This window comes from Mus musculus, chromosome 10, assembly GCF_000001635.26.
Source record: "Mus musculus strain C57BL/6J chromosome 10, GRCm38.p6 C57BL/6J".
Classification (NCBI taxonomy): domain Eukaryota; kingdom Metazoa; phylum Chordata; class Mammalia; order Rodentia; family Muridae; genus Mus; species Mus musculus.
In genome coordinates, this window is record NC_000076.6 from 6,747,655 (window position 1) to 6,767,783 (window position 20,129).

A 20,129-nucleotide genomic window follows, 5' to 3' on the forward strand; every position below is an offset into this window, starting at 1 on the left:
AATATCCATCCCCCCCAAAATACATAAATAAACATGACAGGTTATGCCACTAACATGGTTGATAACACTACTAAAAAATAAATAGAAAATTTCAACCTAAATGGAATTGAAAGAGTGGCTGGTGGAGTAAGAATTATGTACATAGAACTGTAAGAATGAAGAAAAATTCAGCTACAATTGCAAAAGAAAAAGTACAAGTGATTTTGGGAAACCCAAATCACTATCAGGAATCCTAGAATTACTAAGGAATCCAGGGAGAGACTTCACACACATCTTGGTCAAGCACAGATTCCCTTCAATTGTTATTAAAGCAATTACTGCCTACAAATAAATGAGATTGACTGTAAGATGCTTCTGCAGATTTCTGAGTCATTTTTGGTATATAGTTTTTATCAAACCGACTCACACTGATAAACCTGACTATTAAATAAACATCAAGGTCTGTGTCATCTTGTAAATGGAGGACATGCTTTCATGTTTAATGCAAAAGGGCAAAGGTAATAAATAGGAGGTTTGGGCATGAGCTTCTGAAGCCTGCCTCTCTAAACACTGGGGTGTGTTGCAATGTGTCTAAGTGCAACAGAATAAAGGGATACTATGTGCTAAAAGACATGTCACTATGGAAACAGGCTGGTGATTGGACTCATGGACCTCTATTTTATCATTGAATACAAGAAAAGCTATGTTGGCTCACAGTTGCAGGGTTTCTATTTCCATAAATGAACCCTGTTGAAATGCCTGTTTATGTCAATTTTCTAGCAAATACGTAACACATTACAAATATATATATATATGTATATATATATACATATATATTATATATGTATGTATGTGTGTGTATTATGTATATATATATACATATATATGTGTATTTATATACATATATATATGTATATATATTCTGCAAACAAATAGAAGATAGAACCAATAAGATGTGTCATTACTTTCTAGAGAACTCTGCCTTGGATTGTATTTATTTTGTATATTAATCTTGCTTTTTGTATTGACAAACTATCCTATTCTTATATATATTCATTTTAATCTAGGTTAGGAAAAACAAGAAGCTGGTTAGGAGTCTATAGCTAAACTTCAGCAGTCATTCCTGTACTGCAAGTTCAGAAGCACTGATAACAAACAAGAATGAATTGTAATTGTGTTGGATCAATATAAGGACAGAGGACCAGGAAGAGGGCTCAGTCTGGGCTCAGTAAAAGATTCTTTAAAAATTTAAAAGGAAGAAGTAATTGAAGAAGACACTCGATTTCAACCTCTGGCCTCCAATTCCACATACATACAGGTGCCCCTGCACATACAAGTGCACATGCACACACAGGTGCCCATGCACACACAAGTGCATATGCACACACAGGTGCCCATGCACACACAGATACCCATGCACACACAGGTGCCCATGCACACACAGGTGCCCATGCACACACAGATACCCATGCACACACAGGTGCCCATGCACACACAGGTGCCCATGCACACACAGGTGCCCATGCACACACAGGTGCCCATGCACACACAGGTGCCCATGCACACACAGATACCCATGCACACACAGGTGCCGATGCACACACAGGTGCCCATGCACACACAAGTGCACATGCACACACAGGTGCCCATGCACACACAAGTGCATATGCACACACAGGTACCCATGCACATACAGGTGCCCATGCACACACAGGTGCCCATGCACACACAGATACCCATGCACACACAGGTGCCCATGCACACACAGGTGCCCATGCACACACAAGTGCATATGCACACACAGGTGCCCATGCACACACAGTACCCATGCACACACAGGTGCCCATGCACACACAAGTGCACATGCACACACAGGTGCCCATGCACACACAAGTGCATACCCACCACAAGTGTACACATATGCCCTGGTGCACGCACGTACATACACACACACACACAGACATACACACACAGAGACAAACACAAAACCACTCCAAATCATATTCAAATACAATTAAAAATACCGATGTTATCCATAGCGCACAAATGTCTAAACATTTTCCTGTGCTCACCAATGGGTAATTTCAACCTCAGTTGAGTGTGCCTTCCTCCAGACATAACTGACTGAGATGGTGAAATCCCTGTTTTCTAAAAGCTCCCAATCAAGAGCATAGCCTATTTTTTTAACCTCAGATCACTGAACACAACTCAGATCATAATAGAAAACCATATCTCTCCCTTCTGAGATGATTCACAGTCCCCCACAGTGTGTGTTTTCCCCTCCTAAAGTAAGAAATGATCCCAACTTAAGAGAGGCCTTTGATCTTGGGAAGATCATATGCCCCAGTACAGGGGAATGCCAGGGCCAGGAGGCAGGATGGGTGGGTTGCCAAGCAGGGCAGGGGGAAGGTATAGGGGACTTTCAGAATAGCATTTGAAATGTAAATGAATAAAATATCTAAAAAATGTTTAAATAAAAAAGGAAATGCTTCTAAGTTCATACCATAATGGATAAAGATGAAACTATCTCAAAATGTCTAGGTTTGAATTTGATTGTTGCCTTTTATTTGCCAATTACAATGTGGAAACTTTCTTTTATCCTTGGGATTTGTAATTTAAAAATAAAGAAAATTAATCTTCATTTAAAAAAAAAAGAAATGATCCCAACTTCTACTATGGGTGCATCTTTGCTAGGTTTCGGCTAGATTGCACCAACATTTCTGTGCATATTATGAGATTTTTGTGAGTGCTGTTTGAGTCAAATCTGGGTGCTGCATTTGAATGGTAGCAGAAAACATAAAATTTGTAAGGCTTTGGAAGACATTTGCAATACTTATTTTGATATGTTGTGGCTATAAATCATCACTGAATACCAAAACACATCAGTATATTCCCCTCCTGGAGTGTTCAAATATCTATATGGTATTTTCCCCCTAAGGAAAACCATGGGTGTATATCATTGTAAGTCTATACCTTATTTCTATCCTGCAACAAACACATCCTATTTTTCACTGCTAACAAAATATAAGAAATAAATGCATGTTTAAAGTCCAATGTGATATAGAAGGCGACATAATTAAAAACTCAAATGAATGTCCATGAAATCTCAACACTACAGTTACAGTTAACAATACAGTTAGGCAAGACTTGCATAATGATAACGCCGGGTGACATGCCAGTGTGCATGGGGGTCTCATGAGGTTCCTCACCGCCATGAAAAGCTTCATGCAATTGGTAACTGCCTAGAGAAGATTCCGTTTCTCCGGGGATGAGCTTTCTGACAAGTTATCCAATCCAGAGTCATCAGCCATAAACACGTTCACATACAACTAACACTGGATTTATGTGAGTGTGCGCGCACGTGCATGCGTGTGTGCGTGCGTGCGTGCGTGCATGTGTGTGTGTGAGAGAGAGAGGGGGGGGAGGGAGGGAGGGAGGGAGAGAGTGTGTGTTAAAGAAGAAAAATAGGTTATGAATTTGAAAGAGATTAGGGAAATAGACTTGGAAGACGTTGGAGGCAGAAGAGAGTGGAGTGGAAATGATGTAAATATAGTACTTGTATATGAAGTTCTCAAAACACACACACAAAATAAATGAAATACTTGTCTATCAGCTTGAAAGAGCAAGCAGAAAGAAGTGCAAAGAGAGAAGCCAAAACTATATGCCATCTAAATTGAAAGGCACCCAAAATAAAATAAGCTTAAAGTTCTTTTTTTTTCTAACTGAAATGGGTAAAAAAGAATCAGTAATAATATATTTCATGAAGTCTAGAAGATATTAGAATGTTAGAAAGAAAAAAAAAAGACAGCAATCAGTGAGAAGTGGGCTCTAGGAAAGCATGAAATTAGCCCAGCTTGATGATGTGAGAGAATTTCCTAGGAAGAGGAAGTCCAGCTAGAGACAGAAAAGGAGGGAAGGAATAGTTATTGCTCTCAGAAACTAACTGCAGACATGTTACCTGCACAGACATGTTATCTGCACAAGACTGGACTATCAACATTTCATCATGGATGAGGGAGAGATATACAGGAGCCCCTCGCCCTTTCCCAGAGGGACCACAAATAATTAAAGCTTGTTTGCAAAGGGGTGTCATTTCTTCTGGCATGGCCACAAATAAGGTGCCTTTGCTCCACTGAATAAGTAACACCCCGCCCACACCAGGGCAAGTAACAAAAGCTCAGTGGATAACAGAGAAAGAAGCCATGACCATAGGAGGCCGGCTTACCCGGAAGAAAGGCATGATGGGGGATGAGAGAAGTGAATAAGGGGCATAACATGATAAAAATGTGTTATGGATACAAATACAAGCTGGACAAAGAACATAAAATGAGAAGAAAATATGTTAAAAGGGCTCACTCAGCAAAGCAGGCCAACTACTGTTAACTGGACAGACCCTAGAGAAAAGGGTGAGCTATAGAGATGAGTCCTGAGCGGGCCCTGCTCCTCAGCCCGCAGCTGCTCCTGACTGCACTGATCAGTGCCTGTGTAGGAACGCTGCTTCAGGCTGGAGAAAGAACCCCTCAAAGGATGAAGAACCTGTCATCTGCATTTCTGACAGAAATATGTGTTCTTCCCCCAGACCCTAGTAGGGAACAGACAGAGCAAAGCATTAAAGAGGCTTTCTGACATTCGGGACTCCACAAAGGCATATATGGCTGAGCACGGGAAACGATGTGTCTGCAATTTTATCTTTTCACAAAATCTTTTGCCCATGCGTTTCTATTTTTTCCTTATTGATTTCTTCTCGGATCTCTTTTGTTTCCTTTCTTTTGTTCACTGTGCAGTTAACTTCCTCTTCTTTCTCTAGTCCTTTCCAGTGAGAACAGAAATCTGCTGCAGGACCTTAGCACATAAATTCCCAAGTACTCCTTAAAGTCACATCATATACATTTTTAAATGTTGTGGTTTTGTTTTTATTAATTTTGAAAGACTTTTTGTCTGAGAAACTTTTTATATAACCCAGATACATAGGTATGTAAAATTTTTATGTAATTTACTGATAATGAATCATAAGGAATTTATTCTAAAATAATGATTTGAGGAGCTAGAGAAATGGCTCAGCTGTTAATGGCACATACTGCTCATTCAGAGGACACAAGTTCAGCTCCTAGCACTCACGTCACGCAGTTCACAGCCACCTGTAACACCATCTGCAGGGGATCCTCTGGTTCTGTGGACACCCACACTCATGCGCATGCATACGTATACACATGCACATGTGCAAACATGCATGCATGCATGCATGCATGCATACACAGAGACAATTTAAAAATAAATCCTTTAAAATAATTATCTAGCATACAGATACGTTTACCACTCATTAAACATAAAAATACACTTGCATGTAAATATGATCGGTGTGCTTATTTTCAAATCAGAATTTAAGCCTTGACTGAATATTTGAATCTGCAGGATGCAAATCACTTTCAGTGGTTTTCAGAGTTGTGATCAATATGTTGATTTTATAATTGCCAACACTGAGAACACTGCTTTACATTAACACACAGTATAAAATGGCAGATTATGATTAAGGGGCAGTTCAGAAAAATTTCAAAATCCTGTTTCCATCTCCAGTCAAAATTAATTAAACAATGTATTTTATTAAACTGAAATTGGCAATTCAAGCAGCAACTTTTATCATCAGACATCCTAACAATGATGATTACCTGATGATTAATCAATTGGTCCTTACATGACAAGAGTAGTAGTCAAAACACTGCCAACATTTGCTCTCCATAGTTATATCAGGATGTTTCTTTAAGAGCAGGAAACTAAATGACATATAAAATCACCACAGCCCATAGCATACAAGTCTTAAACATCAGCAGAGGTTTTTCAGAGAATATTGCTGGCATTATAATGCTATAGTAGCGCGTGCAGTAAAAAGTGTGTGTGTTGTAATCTCGGAATGAAGGCTGCAGGGAAGTTACACTGTGCAACAACTGCAAGTGTTGCCCAGGCACCTCAAGTTCATTTCCTGTTTGATTGCGAAATATTCTCATTTCATGTCTGTGAAGTTTTCATTGGTGCCAATTTTTTATCACCTCACCTTCTGTTACATGACCCTATGTGGCGTCATGACTCACAGTTAAAGATGTATCCTAGAAAATGGTTGCTCTTGTTCAACTTAGAAAACTCATGATTTGGACTAGTGAAGAGTAGTGTTCCAAGTGTTAGTTCAAGTTGCATGAGGCTTCTCAGGGCTTCCATGTTGATTTTGATGTTCTGTGCCATTGCCAATCAGCACTAAGAACCGTAATTGTACATTTGTCTATTTCTTTTGGCTGTTATTTTACATTTCATCTTTTCCTTGATGTATTCTTTTTTTAAAAGATTTATTTATTTATTTTATACATGTAAGTACACCATCATTGCTCTCTTCAGACACACCAGAAGAGGGCACCAGACCCCATTGCAGATTGTTGTGAGCCATCATGTGGTTGCTGGGAATTGAACTCAGGACCTCTGGAAGAGCAGTAGGTGCTCTTAACCACTGAGGCATCTCTCCAACCCCTCCCTTGATGTATTCTTAAGCACTATTTAAAATGCATAAATATTTAGAAATAATCTTTCTAATAATTGTCTAATTTATATCACAAAAAGGCTTTCCTTACTAGATAGTATTATTATTATGAGTTCCACTTCAAGTGATATTAAAACAGCCACCCTGCATTTCTTTTGATAAGTTAATATAAAATATTTCTGCCTCTTATTTATTGGTTCACTTATATTAATTTTTATTCTCTGACAATTCCATGCATGCACATGCTTTATCTTTATATGTCTTTACTTCTCTTTATCTTTGGGAATATTTGTTAACCTAGACTGTATATATGACAAGCTGTCTGGTGCTGTCTTACTATGTTGATGCTACTGCTATTGTGCCCATGCATTCCCCCTCTGTATCTCACTTGGGAAGTGTTTTTTCAAATCAGTATATTTAGGAGCCTTTTCTTCTCTGGTGCTGTATGCATTTTACAATGCCCAGTGTATGAACCCTCAATCATTAAGGTCTTCTCAGAAGCTTAGCATAAGGATGTAAATGTGGACTCCACTTGCCATCCTCAAGCTTTCTTTCCCATAGTTTCTTGAACATATGGATTATAATTCCACACAGTAATCTCAGATCTAAACCAAGGTGTCATACCATCCTTGTTTCCTCACTCTATCATGTATGTTACTTTACATTATTCGGGTTGGCTGCTTTCTATCCATACCATGAATCTTATTTTACTGCTTCTTGAAAACTTCTGGTAACATTGCATTGTGGTATGCCATTACTATCCATTTACCTTATTGTATATATAAAATTTTTATTTTTTACTAATGTTCTCCACTATTTTCTAGGACACACATAATTTACTTGGAAACAATTTAGTTACCTTCAGTCTTGCTTTTAAGATTTGTTAGTTAGGACTAGAGATGTCTTTCTTCTAAATGTCATTTGCCCTCCATTTAGTCCTTCCTTTGATGTCCTGTGTATTTCTAGCTTTTCAGTCTTATGCATCAAGACATATTCTCAGCTTTCATTCCAAGAACCATTGACTTCATTCTCAGGTACTTCCTCTGGCCTCTCAGGTAAGTGTTTACTAAAGTACACTGAGAAACACAAGGGAGATCTCCAGAGTTCTCTATATTTAACATCTACTTGAATGCTAGAATGCTGTCTTGCCTATGTGAGCCAATTTGGACTCCTAAATTTCTCTCCTCAACTCAAAGAGACACCCAGGTTCTAGCTAAGATTTGCTTCCTTCACTACAGCCTCAGAATTCCAGACAGAAAGTTGGGGCACTACCCAGGCCAATTGTATATATTTCTGGTCTCCTACCCAGAGTTGCTTTTTGTTGCCTGATTTCCAAAATCTTGGAAACTATTGACTTAAACCTTTACTTCTTTCAAGCAAAAAGCAACAACTGCTCTTAGTGCCTCATCTCCACTGGAAGCAGGAGTCCCTGTATTGAAGTTTAAATTCACACACTGCTGGTCCAGAGTAAGGAAATAATTAAAATATGACATGCAATGCTCTGCTTCTGGCCAGGTATTTATTTATTGGTGAAGGGAAGGAAGCTGTGTGATGAATAAGAATGGTAGGGGTTTACAGTTCTTCAATATGTTCTCACATATACATAAAAAGGAAGAGAAATAGATCTCTCAGTAAAGATATCTTAGTCTCCTGCTTGTGCTGAGTACTGTGGTCTATGACTTTCCCATGAGCTACAGCAAAGGGAGAAGGTTCTGTCCCAATCCCAATTCAGCACATAGATAGCCCTCGCTTGTTATGGTTTTCTTTCTCTGACTTGAGAACAGCAGAGAGAATCGCTCAGGAAATCAGAGGCCAAGAAGCATACTCAGTTGTGCTCCCCAGTCACTGCCTCTCTATGGACTTCAAATCGCAGTTGGATTGACGCTCATAGAGGTTTTAATAAATGTAAACCCCAGGAGCTCATAAATCATACAATAAACTCTATAACTGTAATTATTCTTTATTTTTATCTGCCCTAAGGAATGCTGGCATGGAACATATCTGGAAAGTTTGTTCACTCTATTTCATTTATGTGTTATTAAATAAATATTTATTGAGTACCTACTATGTCCTGTCACTGAGATGCTAATGAAAGAAAGACAGTCTCTTCACTAATTAAATCTACACTCTGATGAGGAAATTGGTAAACAGATGGACAAAGAGTCTGTTTAATATAAGTCGTGACAGGTACTGTTAAGGAAATTAGCAAGGGGATATGCTACACAATAAAAGACAATGGGTGAGTCCTATTACTACACTAACATAAGGGAGACCCACTGAATGAGGACAACTAGTCAAAGGAATAGCACAAAGGAGAACAGATACAGGGACACCTTTGTTAATGTGGACTGAGAAAGGGGAGAACTCAGCATGTTAAAAAATGAAGGAAAGCTGCCATTGCTTAAGTTCGGCTAGGAAGAGGACAGATTTGGTAAATAAAAAAAGCCATCCAGCGTCTGACTGCAATGGCCAAGAGGCATCTACATCATGGACACTGAAGAATAGCCTTATGTTCTACAAAAATCATTCTAAGGCCCATGGATTTGACTCAGCCAGTAAAGTACTTACTTACACGAATGAGTTCAGATCCCAACACACTGTAAAAAGAGATCTGGGTGCAGCCACCACAGTACTTGTAATTCCAGCAGTGATAAGATGGAGGCAGGCACATGCCTGAATGCTCACAGACTAGCTTACCTGGCCTACATGGCAAAGTTCTAGGACATAGAGACCATGCATCAAAGAAAACATGAAAAGTACCCAAGGAGTAACACCGAAAGTTGTCCTATGATCTACATTCATACATACATATATACAAAATTGTCCTATGATCTAAATACATACATACATACATCCAAAGTTGTCCTATTATATACATACATACATACATACATACATACATCGTACATGCATGATCCCCATATAGGTTGACATGCATTCTTTCATCTACCTACCTAACTGCTCCATGTTCTACCCCTCACCCCACACACAAGTACCTCTCTAGTTTTCATAGGTATGTTATAGAGTCAGGTCTAAGTTGATCAACATGACACAATCATTCCACAACATATACACTGATTAAAACACTGTATAATACCTTGTAAGTATATATAACTGTTATTTTTATCTATGGATAAAAAAACTTAAATATTGTTTTAGTGACTTTGAAATTGTACAATACATCATAATTTCAAAACTGATATATATATATGTATATGTGTGTGTGTGTGTGTGTTTTCTATAGATAAACATTTATTTGAATAAAGGATAAAAAGAAGTGTATTTTGTACTACATTATGGGAAAGTTAAAGATGTGTTGTGGAAATAGAGGGGGCTAATGACAAACAGCTGAACCCCTTGTGTATCTAAGTTGCTATATTTAAACAACTAGGGACCTTGTATGTAGAAATGGGAAATTTTCTTTGTAGTTTTCCTCAAATATAAAAGTCCTCCAAAATTAAAAATGTATCTAGTGAAGGAATAAACAAATCAAAATTAAACAAGAATACAGGTATAGCTATCAGTCTGAGACTAAGGATGGGAACAAAGCACCTATTATACAGTGGTAGCCAAAAGGTAAAGGAGCAGGGCATATGATTACAAGTTTGGACAGAGAGCTTGTTTACAGATGGATGGACAGATGGACGAATAGACAAGTGGACAGACGGATTGATGGATGGACAGATGGATTATTCACAGCACTTTATAAGGGTTAAATGTTGTCAACAGCACTAGAACTAAAGACTTCTGTCAATGACAGTTGTCCTAGCTTGCCTCTCTGTTGCTGTGATAAGATACCAGACACCGGTCAAAGAAACTTAGGGGAGAAAAGAATTTATTTCCTTATCACTTACCATCCACCAGCAGAGGAGCTCAAGACAGGAACCTAGAAACAGGAACTGAAGCAAAGAGCTTAGAGGAACACAGCTTCCTGGCTTGTTCTTCATGCATTTCTCAGGTTGCTTTCTTATACAACCCAGGACTAACTTCCCAGGGATTGTTCTGCCCTCTGTGGGATGGGCCTTCCCACACCAATCACAAATTAAGAAAATATCCCTCAGATGGGAGACTCCCTCTTCTCACCAGTGTGTCAAGTTAACATAATTAAGGATTGTAACAGCCATTCATTCCGATATTCTCTCTTAAAGGTAAGGACACTCCTCACATGATCTTGCTTATAACTGTGGTGGCCAGAGATGTGTTGGTCAAATCACCATAAGACACTTTTGAGATTCTATCTGAACACAGCAAACTAGAATTTGAATTGCAAATCCTGGCCAGTCCATCTCTGGCTCTTCATTGCATAGGCACCAGTGACTGTCCAGGTTCTCCTCCCTTCCCATAACTCATTTTACTGTCCTTGAGAATGGAGAGGATCAGCAAAGCTGGGAAGCCCTCCAGGCTCATTTCAGAGAGAATATTCCACAGAGCTTGAAGGCGCGGGATCTGGGCCGATGATGGAAGCTTTCTCTAAGTCTGCATTCCAAAAGCTCAGACAGAGAGATGGAAATCAAGAGGGGAAGAGTTACCTCAGGTTGGTTTCTCTTCAGACTGTAGTGATGGCTTTGTCTGAACTATTTGCCTCTCTTCCCTGCTAACAAGACAATTTAGTCAATAGAACTGGCTGACCTGGGTTGCTAAGATGATGCAGAAAGGTAGCCTCTTGTTCTCGTGGCTGTATTGGGCAATAAATGTCATTGTATAAGAAGGACCAGCCTTTGCATTCAATCAAAGTCTTTGCTGTTATGTGGAGTGCAGAATGAAATGGAGTGCAGAAAAAACAAAAGAGGATACAACCTTGTTTTGTTGTAGAAATCTTTTCTACCTAGTTTGCTGTAAGAGCTATTGGATGTTCATTTATCTTATCATATTTGTCTTTCTGATGACACAGCAAGTAAATGATGAGCAGAAAACATAGGGATGGTAATTAACAATTGAAAGAGCTAAATGATGATTGTGTGTGTGTGTGTGTGTGTGTGTGTGTGTGTGTCTTTCTTTCTGTATCTCTTATGTGCCCTTGGAACAAGGAATAATTAAGCCAAAATTTTACTTTATAGAACGTTTTTCGTAGGCTGTCTAGGTACTTGTAAATTGTATCATACATTTAGAAGTGTGGATGACTCATAGAGGAATCCAGGGCTTCTAGCTCTTAGAAATTAAATTAAAGAAAAGAGATAAAAAGCTTTAACAAATAAGAAAAGTAATGAAAATGTTGGTTTCACTATAACTGTAAGCAATCTCATCCCTCTCTACATGCTTCTCAGTGTGGACGTATATGTGCATTCATAATGTGCCAAAAATATAAGCTCAAATAATTTCAAGTGGAATGATACATATGTCTCAACTGCATAAATATAATGAGCAAGGGTTTAAAAATTCACCATAATGATTTTTAAAATAGTTTTAGGATTTTTCCATTTTACTCAATGAAACATTTTCATTATTTCAAGGCAAACTTCTTGGCAGCCATCGGATTAGGAAACAAAGACAACCTGTGTATTTATTTTATAGATGGACTATCAATACAGATGAGACTATTAAAACCATGTTATAGAAATATGAGCAGGGATGATTTTAAAATTGGATTTAAATACATATACAAGTGAAGTGTTCCTTTAGTGAAACTGAGTGATACTTGCAGGTCAAGCTGACTCAGTCTTCCAAATAACTGAATGATACTGCAGCTATCAACTGCATCATTTATTATTAGATTGCAAGTTGTAGGTCTAAGATCTTCCATACCTCTTTGACTGCTACTCTCAGGCAATAGAATCTTTGTCTTAAGAACACAAATGAGAAAAAAAAATCATTTAATTTTTAGTACACATGGGATGAGATAAATATAATTACTGAAGAACTGAGTATTTACAATAGCCTCTTCAACAAAGACTAAGAATTGGCTGATTAATAAAATGTGGCAATCTAGATATTTTAGGTCTGGCTGTTTTATTCTTGTAGAATTTCACACATAATGAATTTGGATCCTATCTTCCCACCTTTACCCTCTCTTATCCCCTTCTACCTTCAAAAACCTCTTCTCCTATCCTACTCTTATGTATTCTCCCCACCCCCATCTCTGTGTATATGTGCATTTGTGTGCTCCACTGCATTTATTTAGGATTACCTGTCTACATGAGCATAGCGCGGGAGGGTATTGTCTTTAGCTAGGGCAACTTAAAAGTGGTTGCACCACTGAGCAATTATGACTCCCCTCCCTCATCAACCATTAACTGATCCTCATAGAGAAATGGTACGACCTATCCAAAATGAAATATTGAGAGGTCAGTCTCTTGCAGGTCTTGTGCAGGTGCACTGCTGCTGTGAATTCATGAAGACAACACCCTCCCCTTTAGAAGACAGTGCTTCACAACACTCCCAACTAGCCTCTGGCTCTGATGTTCACTTTGTCCCCTCTTCTGAAGCAGGTATTTATTACAGATGTCACTTTTAGGGCTGAGTATCCAACTTGCTCTCAGCACACTAACCAGTTATGGGTTTTTGTATTAGCTGCTGCCCACTGCAAACAGAAGTTTCTCTGACTAAAGCTGAGAGCAGAACTAATCTATGAGATAAACATAAATATTATGAAAATAGTTTAACATCAATTCTATTTACCAAAACAATAATAGCTCCCTCTAGAGCATGGGATTTAACCAGCTCTAAAGTACCCCATATAAATTTCTCTGTGGAATAGGCTTGAAATGTAGGCAGAAAGTGGTTGGTAACCCCATAACAAGGATACCACTATTGCACAAATGGTCACACCATGTCTATCACGTTGATGTTGTAGTTGATGGGGTTCATAGCTGTTGATGACCTTCCTCCCCAAGCAGCCGGATTTAACATTACGAAATCTATCCAGTCTTGAGGGTGTGTCCAGCACAGTTAAAAGTGTTTAGTGTCTTCCACCACAGTATTTTATACTCTGGATCTGGTTGGATACAGTAGCCTGTACAATCTCAGATTTCAGTAAAAAAAAGGTTTAGTTGGCAAATGTAAAATATTCCAAAACAAGCAAAGTCATAGAAATATTTCTAATTGCTCTCAATCTAAAAGCTTACATAATATAAGTAATTCAAAACTACTACTTCTCAGAAAGTGGCAGTAAGTACATGAAAAAGTTTTATTCTGGGTGATGAGTGGATACATGTGCTCTCACACAAAGAGCTATTAGGAAATTATAAGGTAAAAGAACACATTTTTAGTTCCCCCTTTGGTCAGAGCACTGGTCATCATGAGGATAGAGACAGGAGAGAGGCAGACCCCAAAATGAGTCACACAAGGACAAAACATCCCCAGCTGTGAAGGCTCACTGGGTCACCATGATCTGGGCACAGGACCAGAAATATTTCATAGGCCAGGGCCACTTCCTGACAAGACTTCCAAAAGCAGACTGCTTTTCTCCAAGACTGACAAGGAGACAAGAGGGTCCGCCAAGGGCTTCTTTGTCTCTGGCCTCTCCCTCATTAGTATTTTTTTAATCACAATTTAGGTGTCATTAGGAATTACTTTTTTTCTGTTTATACCAAGATATACAAAGTTCATTACTTCATCTGCCCTCAGCAAAACCCTTTCAGGAACCCTCAGATATTGAAAGCCTTGTTGTTGTTTATTGTTGTTGTTGTTGTTGCTGTTGCCGGTGGTGGTGGTAGTGGTGGTGGTGGTGGTGGTAGTGGTGGTAGTGATGGTGAGTCTTCTTGGCTGTGAGACAAGCCCTGGACAGGAAGTATTGGCAGCATTTTCTAAGAGTGGTCTTGGATATCACTTCTCCAAAGGGTTACTGACAAACTGGTTGACATTTCAGCAGCCTGGAGTCCAGCTTCAAGTCTTGGATGGCAAGGCAGAATTTTTGACATAATTGCTCAGTTATCAATTAAATGTCAGTCAATTAGAAGTTCCCCTTCCCTGTCTAGGGATATAGTTTGTGGACTATTACTCCCACTCTCCTAGTACTTATACATTTTTAAATGCAAGTGAAAGTGTTCTAAAACTGAAGGTGAGCATCTCTACAGCTTGGGCCATTATGACAGAATACTGTAGCACCCCAGTACCAAGCTGCTTACACAGAAAAGGTGCAGTTCTCACAGTAGGTCTGTTTGTTGGGTGGTAGCAAGGCCAGAGTCTGGTGAGTTTCCTCTGTTGGTGGTTGTCTTCTGCCTGAGTCTTCACATAGAAGACAAAAGAGAGAGAAAGAAAGCTCTCTCTGTCCCTTCTTACAAGTGTAATAATCCAATCATGAATGCTCTAAGCTCAGAGTCTAATTACCTCCCAAAGGCCCCATTTCCTAATACTATCCCAACTGAGTAAAAGGTTTCACAGATGAATGGGACTCACAGGGGCTCTACCACTTACCAATGATCTATTGACAATGAAAGTTTCTGGGATGATGGGGTGTGGGGATGGAGGGTGCATAACATCTGCTTGTAAAACAAGATGAGCTGGCTAGGATTTCCTGGTTACTTCCAAACTCCAAGTGACACAAATGATCCTAAACTGTAAGGAATACTAAACAAAATTGAAACAGGAAATAGGACAAAGATGTTTGTAAGGGGGTAGGGTTAATAAGGGTGGGAAGTGTAGTGGGGTAGAGAATGACCAGAATATACAGCTTACGTAGGTGAAATTGTGAAAGAATAATGTTTACTAACTAAAAAAAAAAATTATATGAATGGAGACATCAACTTAATAGCATATGAGTGAACTAGATCTCCCTGCCTGGATGATAAAGACTCTGAACACAAAGGTCAGTTTTCAAATAGAGGTTAGCACAGAGCCCCAGAAGTGCTGTTTTTAATTCAGCCAGCCATCAAGAGACAGCAATAAGAATGTGATGTAAAACAGAGCCTACAAGATATGACTATGAAACTTCAAAAAATATGACATAGAAGATTCTAAGGAGAGATTCATTTAGATCATTTATACGTTCCTATCTGTAGGAGGAGAAAAAAGTTTGCCAAGTTCTAGCAGCAATGTCAGTTAGGTGTCCCAGATGATTAACTCCTGTTGGCAGAACTGAGAGTGATAATTTGTGGCTCCATCCAGCCAATGCATTTTTATTGGAAACCAATTTCATAGTAGATAAAATTCCCTACCACCATGAAGTGAAGGTTAAGAGGTAGCAAACAAGGACCACAAAAGTAAGTTTTAATTTGTTAGAGGCTGACACACATTAAATAAAGTGCAGAATAATGGCTAGTGGTGAGTTGTTCCTTGCTGATCAAAAAGAATTCACCCATCAGTGCTCATCACATGTGTATATATAGTCACATGTGAACCTTGTCTAAGACTGGCTGAATGAAGCTGACCTCAACTAAGGTAATGGGGCAATTGTCCTTGACTGACATTCATCTCAATCTCATGTATGCAGGTCTGACCTTCAGGGCCTTAGAAAAGATTAGGAGAAGATATGGAAACAGCCAATGCCTCTTTACCCCTTGGCCTACACCCAGAACAATGTTGCTTTTCCCTCAGTCAAGTGCCCAGTGAACATGAGTATATGTTAGCTTCAACATCACTAGGACAAACTAAGTTATATAATCAACTTGAACGACAGTTGTAGTTGGGCTTATACTTTCATACCATAGTTGTTTGGCTCTGGGACGTGGGCAGGACATCACAGCAACAGGGGCAGGTGGAGAAGGTTTCTCGCCTCATAGAATGCAGGAACCAGAGAAAGCAGAAGAGTCACTGAGAGCTAGGTGTAACCTTGAAATTCATGTCCCTAGTGATTGGCTTTCTCCAACTAAGCCTACCTTCTAAACTCCACCCAGAAACTTCTAAAAGAGCACCACCAGCTGGGGACCAACATATGAGCCTGTGAGGGAACAGGTTCATCAATAATGATGATATTATTGGTGCGAGAAGCAAGAGAACAGGCAGGTGATGCCACCCACTTTAGGAAAGATCTAAAGAATCACAAAAGATGACTTAGGGTCAAGATGCATCTATCTTGGTGTGGATGCAACTTTAGAGAGTAGTACTCAGTTGACCAATTTTATCTAAATAACACATATCTAAGGAGGTAAAATATCTGAATATAGAAATACTCCAAGTGAAAAGCCCAAGATACAATATGGTGGTAACTAGAGGAAACAATGAAAAATGAGATTCCATATCTCTACAGAGTAATCAATGGGAGGGGTGCAAGTCTTATAGGGATTTGCAAGTTATTAAAAGTCCTATTTACTTTGAGAAGTCAGTTAGGGATCATGGGGAGAAACATAACCCCTGGGTATTTAAGCAGCTTCTCACCATAAGCAAAACGTTGGTTGATTAGTAGTTACAGAGAAATGCAAGCTCACAGTCAAGGAGAGAAACTGAAAACATGTATGTGCACAATTACACATGCACTACATATAAACTATGTGTACAGCTCCTTCTGATACATTCTGATGATGAATCCATGACTTTTCAAGGTAGAGAGACATATGATCATCTTAGTCTGAACTTAAAAGTGATGTAATTACTGAACCAATATATGAAACCCCAAACAAAAAATAAAATTAAAATTCCTTCAAATAAAAAAATCCTCCATACCTTAGGCTCAGGAGTAGTTGACCAACAGTGTGTGTGAGACTCAATAAGAAAGAAGACCAAAGTGTAGATACTTTATTCCTTCTTAGAAGGGGGAACAAAATACCCATGGAAGGAGTTACAGAGACAAAGTGTGAAGCAGAGACTGAAGGAAGGACCATCCAGAGACTGCCCCACCTGGGGATCCATCCCATAAACAACCAACAAACCCAAGCACGGTTGCAGATACCAACAAGTGCTTGCTGACAGGAGCCTGATATAGCTGTCTCCTGAGAGGCTCTGCCAGTGTCTGGCAAATACAGAAGTGGATGCTCACAGCCATCCACTGGACAGAGCACAGGGTCCCCAATGAAGGAGCTAGAGAAAGTAGCCAAGGAGCTGAAGGGCTTTGTAGCCCGATAGGAGGAACAGCAATATGAACTAACTAGTACCCCCAGAGGTCCCTGGAACTAAACCATCAACCAAGGAAAACTCATGGTGGGACTCATAGCTCTAGCTACATATGTAGCAGAGTATAGCATAGTTGGTCATCAAAGGGAGGAGAGGCCCTTGGTTCTGTGAAGGTTAGATGCCCCAGTATAGAGGACTGCCAGGGTCAGGAAGAGGGAGTGGGTGGGTTGTGAGCAGGGGGAGGGGGGAAGGCATAGGGGATTTTTCAGAGGGGAAACTAGGAAAGGGGATAACATTTGAAATGTAAGTAAAGAAATTATCTAATAAAAATATATAAAATAAATAAATAAATGGACTCATGTGTGTGTGTGTGTGTGAGAGAGAGAGAGAGAGAGAGAGAGAGCGATCTGTTGATAGTTTGGTGTTTTGTTTTCTTTGGGGGTATGGTTTGTTTTGTTTCCTTGGTTTTTGGGGGGTATCGCTGTATTGGGTTGTTTGGTTTTTCAGGAAACTTAAAGTTGGGTGGGTAGGGACCAGGGAAGGATTTTGAAGAACATGGAGAATGGGGAGAATATGGTCAACATATATTTAAATTTAAAATAGTTTTAAATAATAAAAATATAATATAGGTAATATAATCATTAAAAATCTGCCATAAATAAGGAGTTAAAGGAAATTACAAAGTAAGTTAAAAAAACAAAAAGCAATGTCATCCATATAGATACATATATATATAACTAAATATAATATATAGCATAAAAGAAAGTCAACTTCACAAAAGTAAATATGATAATTAATAACATTAACAATAGTAAGTACCTGTACTAATTTTCAATCAGAATGTCTAATTTTTAAAAAAATCTTGACTAAACTTAAATGAATACAAGTACATATCAGGTACTTTAACAGGACCAGTACTATGAATAAATAGTTCTTCCAGAGGTAAATTTAATAAAATAACACTGAAATGCTGTAGGCATTCTTTTAGAAACTAGAAGAGTTAACTGGTTCACTTGATGAAACGCAAACATTATGCAGGTAAACTGCCTCTGCAGTTATTAAATATGAGAAAAATCTTATAGTGACATGGAGTTTATTGCATAAAAACTATATGGATTAATGGAATAAAACAGAACATTCAGAATCAATTTTATTTCATACCCATAATATATAATATCTCAAGTGTTATATCTCAAGTCCTGTGGTAAAAAACAAACTTCTTAGTAAGTGATGTAGCAATAATGTGATAATCCAATGGGAAAACTATAAATATAGTGTGGGTCCCTTTCAATAAAGTAGCTTCCCAAAGTATCAAGATTATGCTATAAACATCATACTATACTACTGAAAGCTGACATAGGTAATTTCTTCTATCATCACTGTTATGCTCGGAGAATATGTTCCCAAAGTATCCATGTGTTAAAGGCATGGTCACCAAGGTGGTCCTATTGGGAGGTGGTGGAACTTTTAGTAGGTGGAGCCTTATGGGGCACAGTTATCTAATTGTCCATGTACCCTTTCAAGGATTAGGAAATATTGAACTATTGCCCATTCTCTCTCTCTCTCTCTCTCTCTCTCTCTCTCTCTCTCTCTCAATGTATGTATATATATATATATATATATATATATATATATATATATTCATGGTAGTGAGTATATTAGCTTCTTTTACTGTTGCTATGTTAAAATACTCCAACAAAAGCAGTTTGAGATGGGTGGTGACACATGCCTTTAATACCAGCACTTGAGAGACAGAGGCAAGCTGATCTTAAAGTGTGAGGACAGCCTGGTCTACAGAATAAGCTCCAGGATAGCCAGGGCTACACAGAGAAACCCTGTCTCAAACAAACAAACACACAAACCGACCAACTAACAAGCAAACAACTTTGGGAGAAAGAGATTCTTTTGCTTACAGACATGGCACAGACCATCATAGTGGGGCAACAGACACATGCTGCAGTTGGGCACATTACACCTGCCATCATGAAACACAAACTGGTGATTGCTGGTACTCAGCTCAAGCTTTCCTTGTATGCAGTCCAGGACCTGAACCAGAGAATGCGGCCACATATGTTCAGGGTGGGTGTTCTCATCTCAATCTACATAATCAAGATAACCCTAACAAATATGCACATATATCTTTAAGATATAAAAGAGTTCATGAAATAAAAATAAAAAGACATCCCTATTTTTGTGTATGATAGAATGTTGACTAGAGAAGATTGAGCAAGAAATTAAAGGCCAATAGTTGTTCTTAGCCCTACAGAAAGCTAGACAACTTCACTGGAAACAGAAGCAATTAAAATTTCACCAAAATATCATTTCCTACTTAATGGGCAAACTCTCTGAAAAGCTGAAACCATCCTGCCAAATTAAAGAAATGTTTCCATTCAGACACCTCCCTTCTGGAGTTACAAAATATGCAATCCCAAGGAACACAGTTTGATAATATTGATCAAATTACATATACATACATGCATATTGTATACATCTATAAAATTTAACCTGGGAGTATCTCTAGGAATCCATGTGAAAGACACTGGCTAAAGACACACAACTTCACATTACACTATTGGATGCAATAACAAAAGCCCGAGAACAGTTCAAACTCAATGAAAACGTAGAGGACATCAACCACACACACACACACACACACACACACACACACACACACACACACACACACGCACACACGCACGCACGC

At 38.8% G+C, this 20,129-nt stretch overlaps 1 protein-coding gene across 3 annotated transcripts in view; it reads left to right on the forward strand.

Moving 5' to 3' along the window:
* Positions 1-10,938: 10,938 nt before the first annotated feature.
* The window catches only part of Oprm1 (opioid receptor, mu 1), a 279,617-nt gene continuing 270,426 nt past the window's right edge, over positions 10,939-20,129 (forward strand). For all 3 annotated transcript variants that reach the window (NM_001302795.1, NM_001302796.1, NM_001302794.1), the window contains exon 1: positions 10,939-11,036. In NM_001302795.1, the coding sequence (NP_001289724.1) occupies positions 10,957-11,036 (80 nt within the window). In that variant the 5' untranslated portion in view covers positions 10,939-10,956. The remainder of the gene's footprint in view (positions 11,037-20,129) is intronic.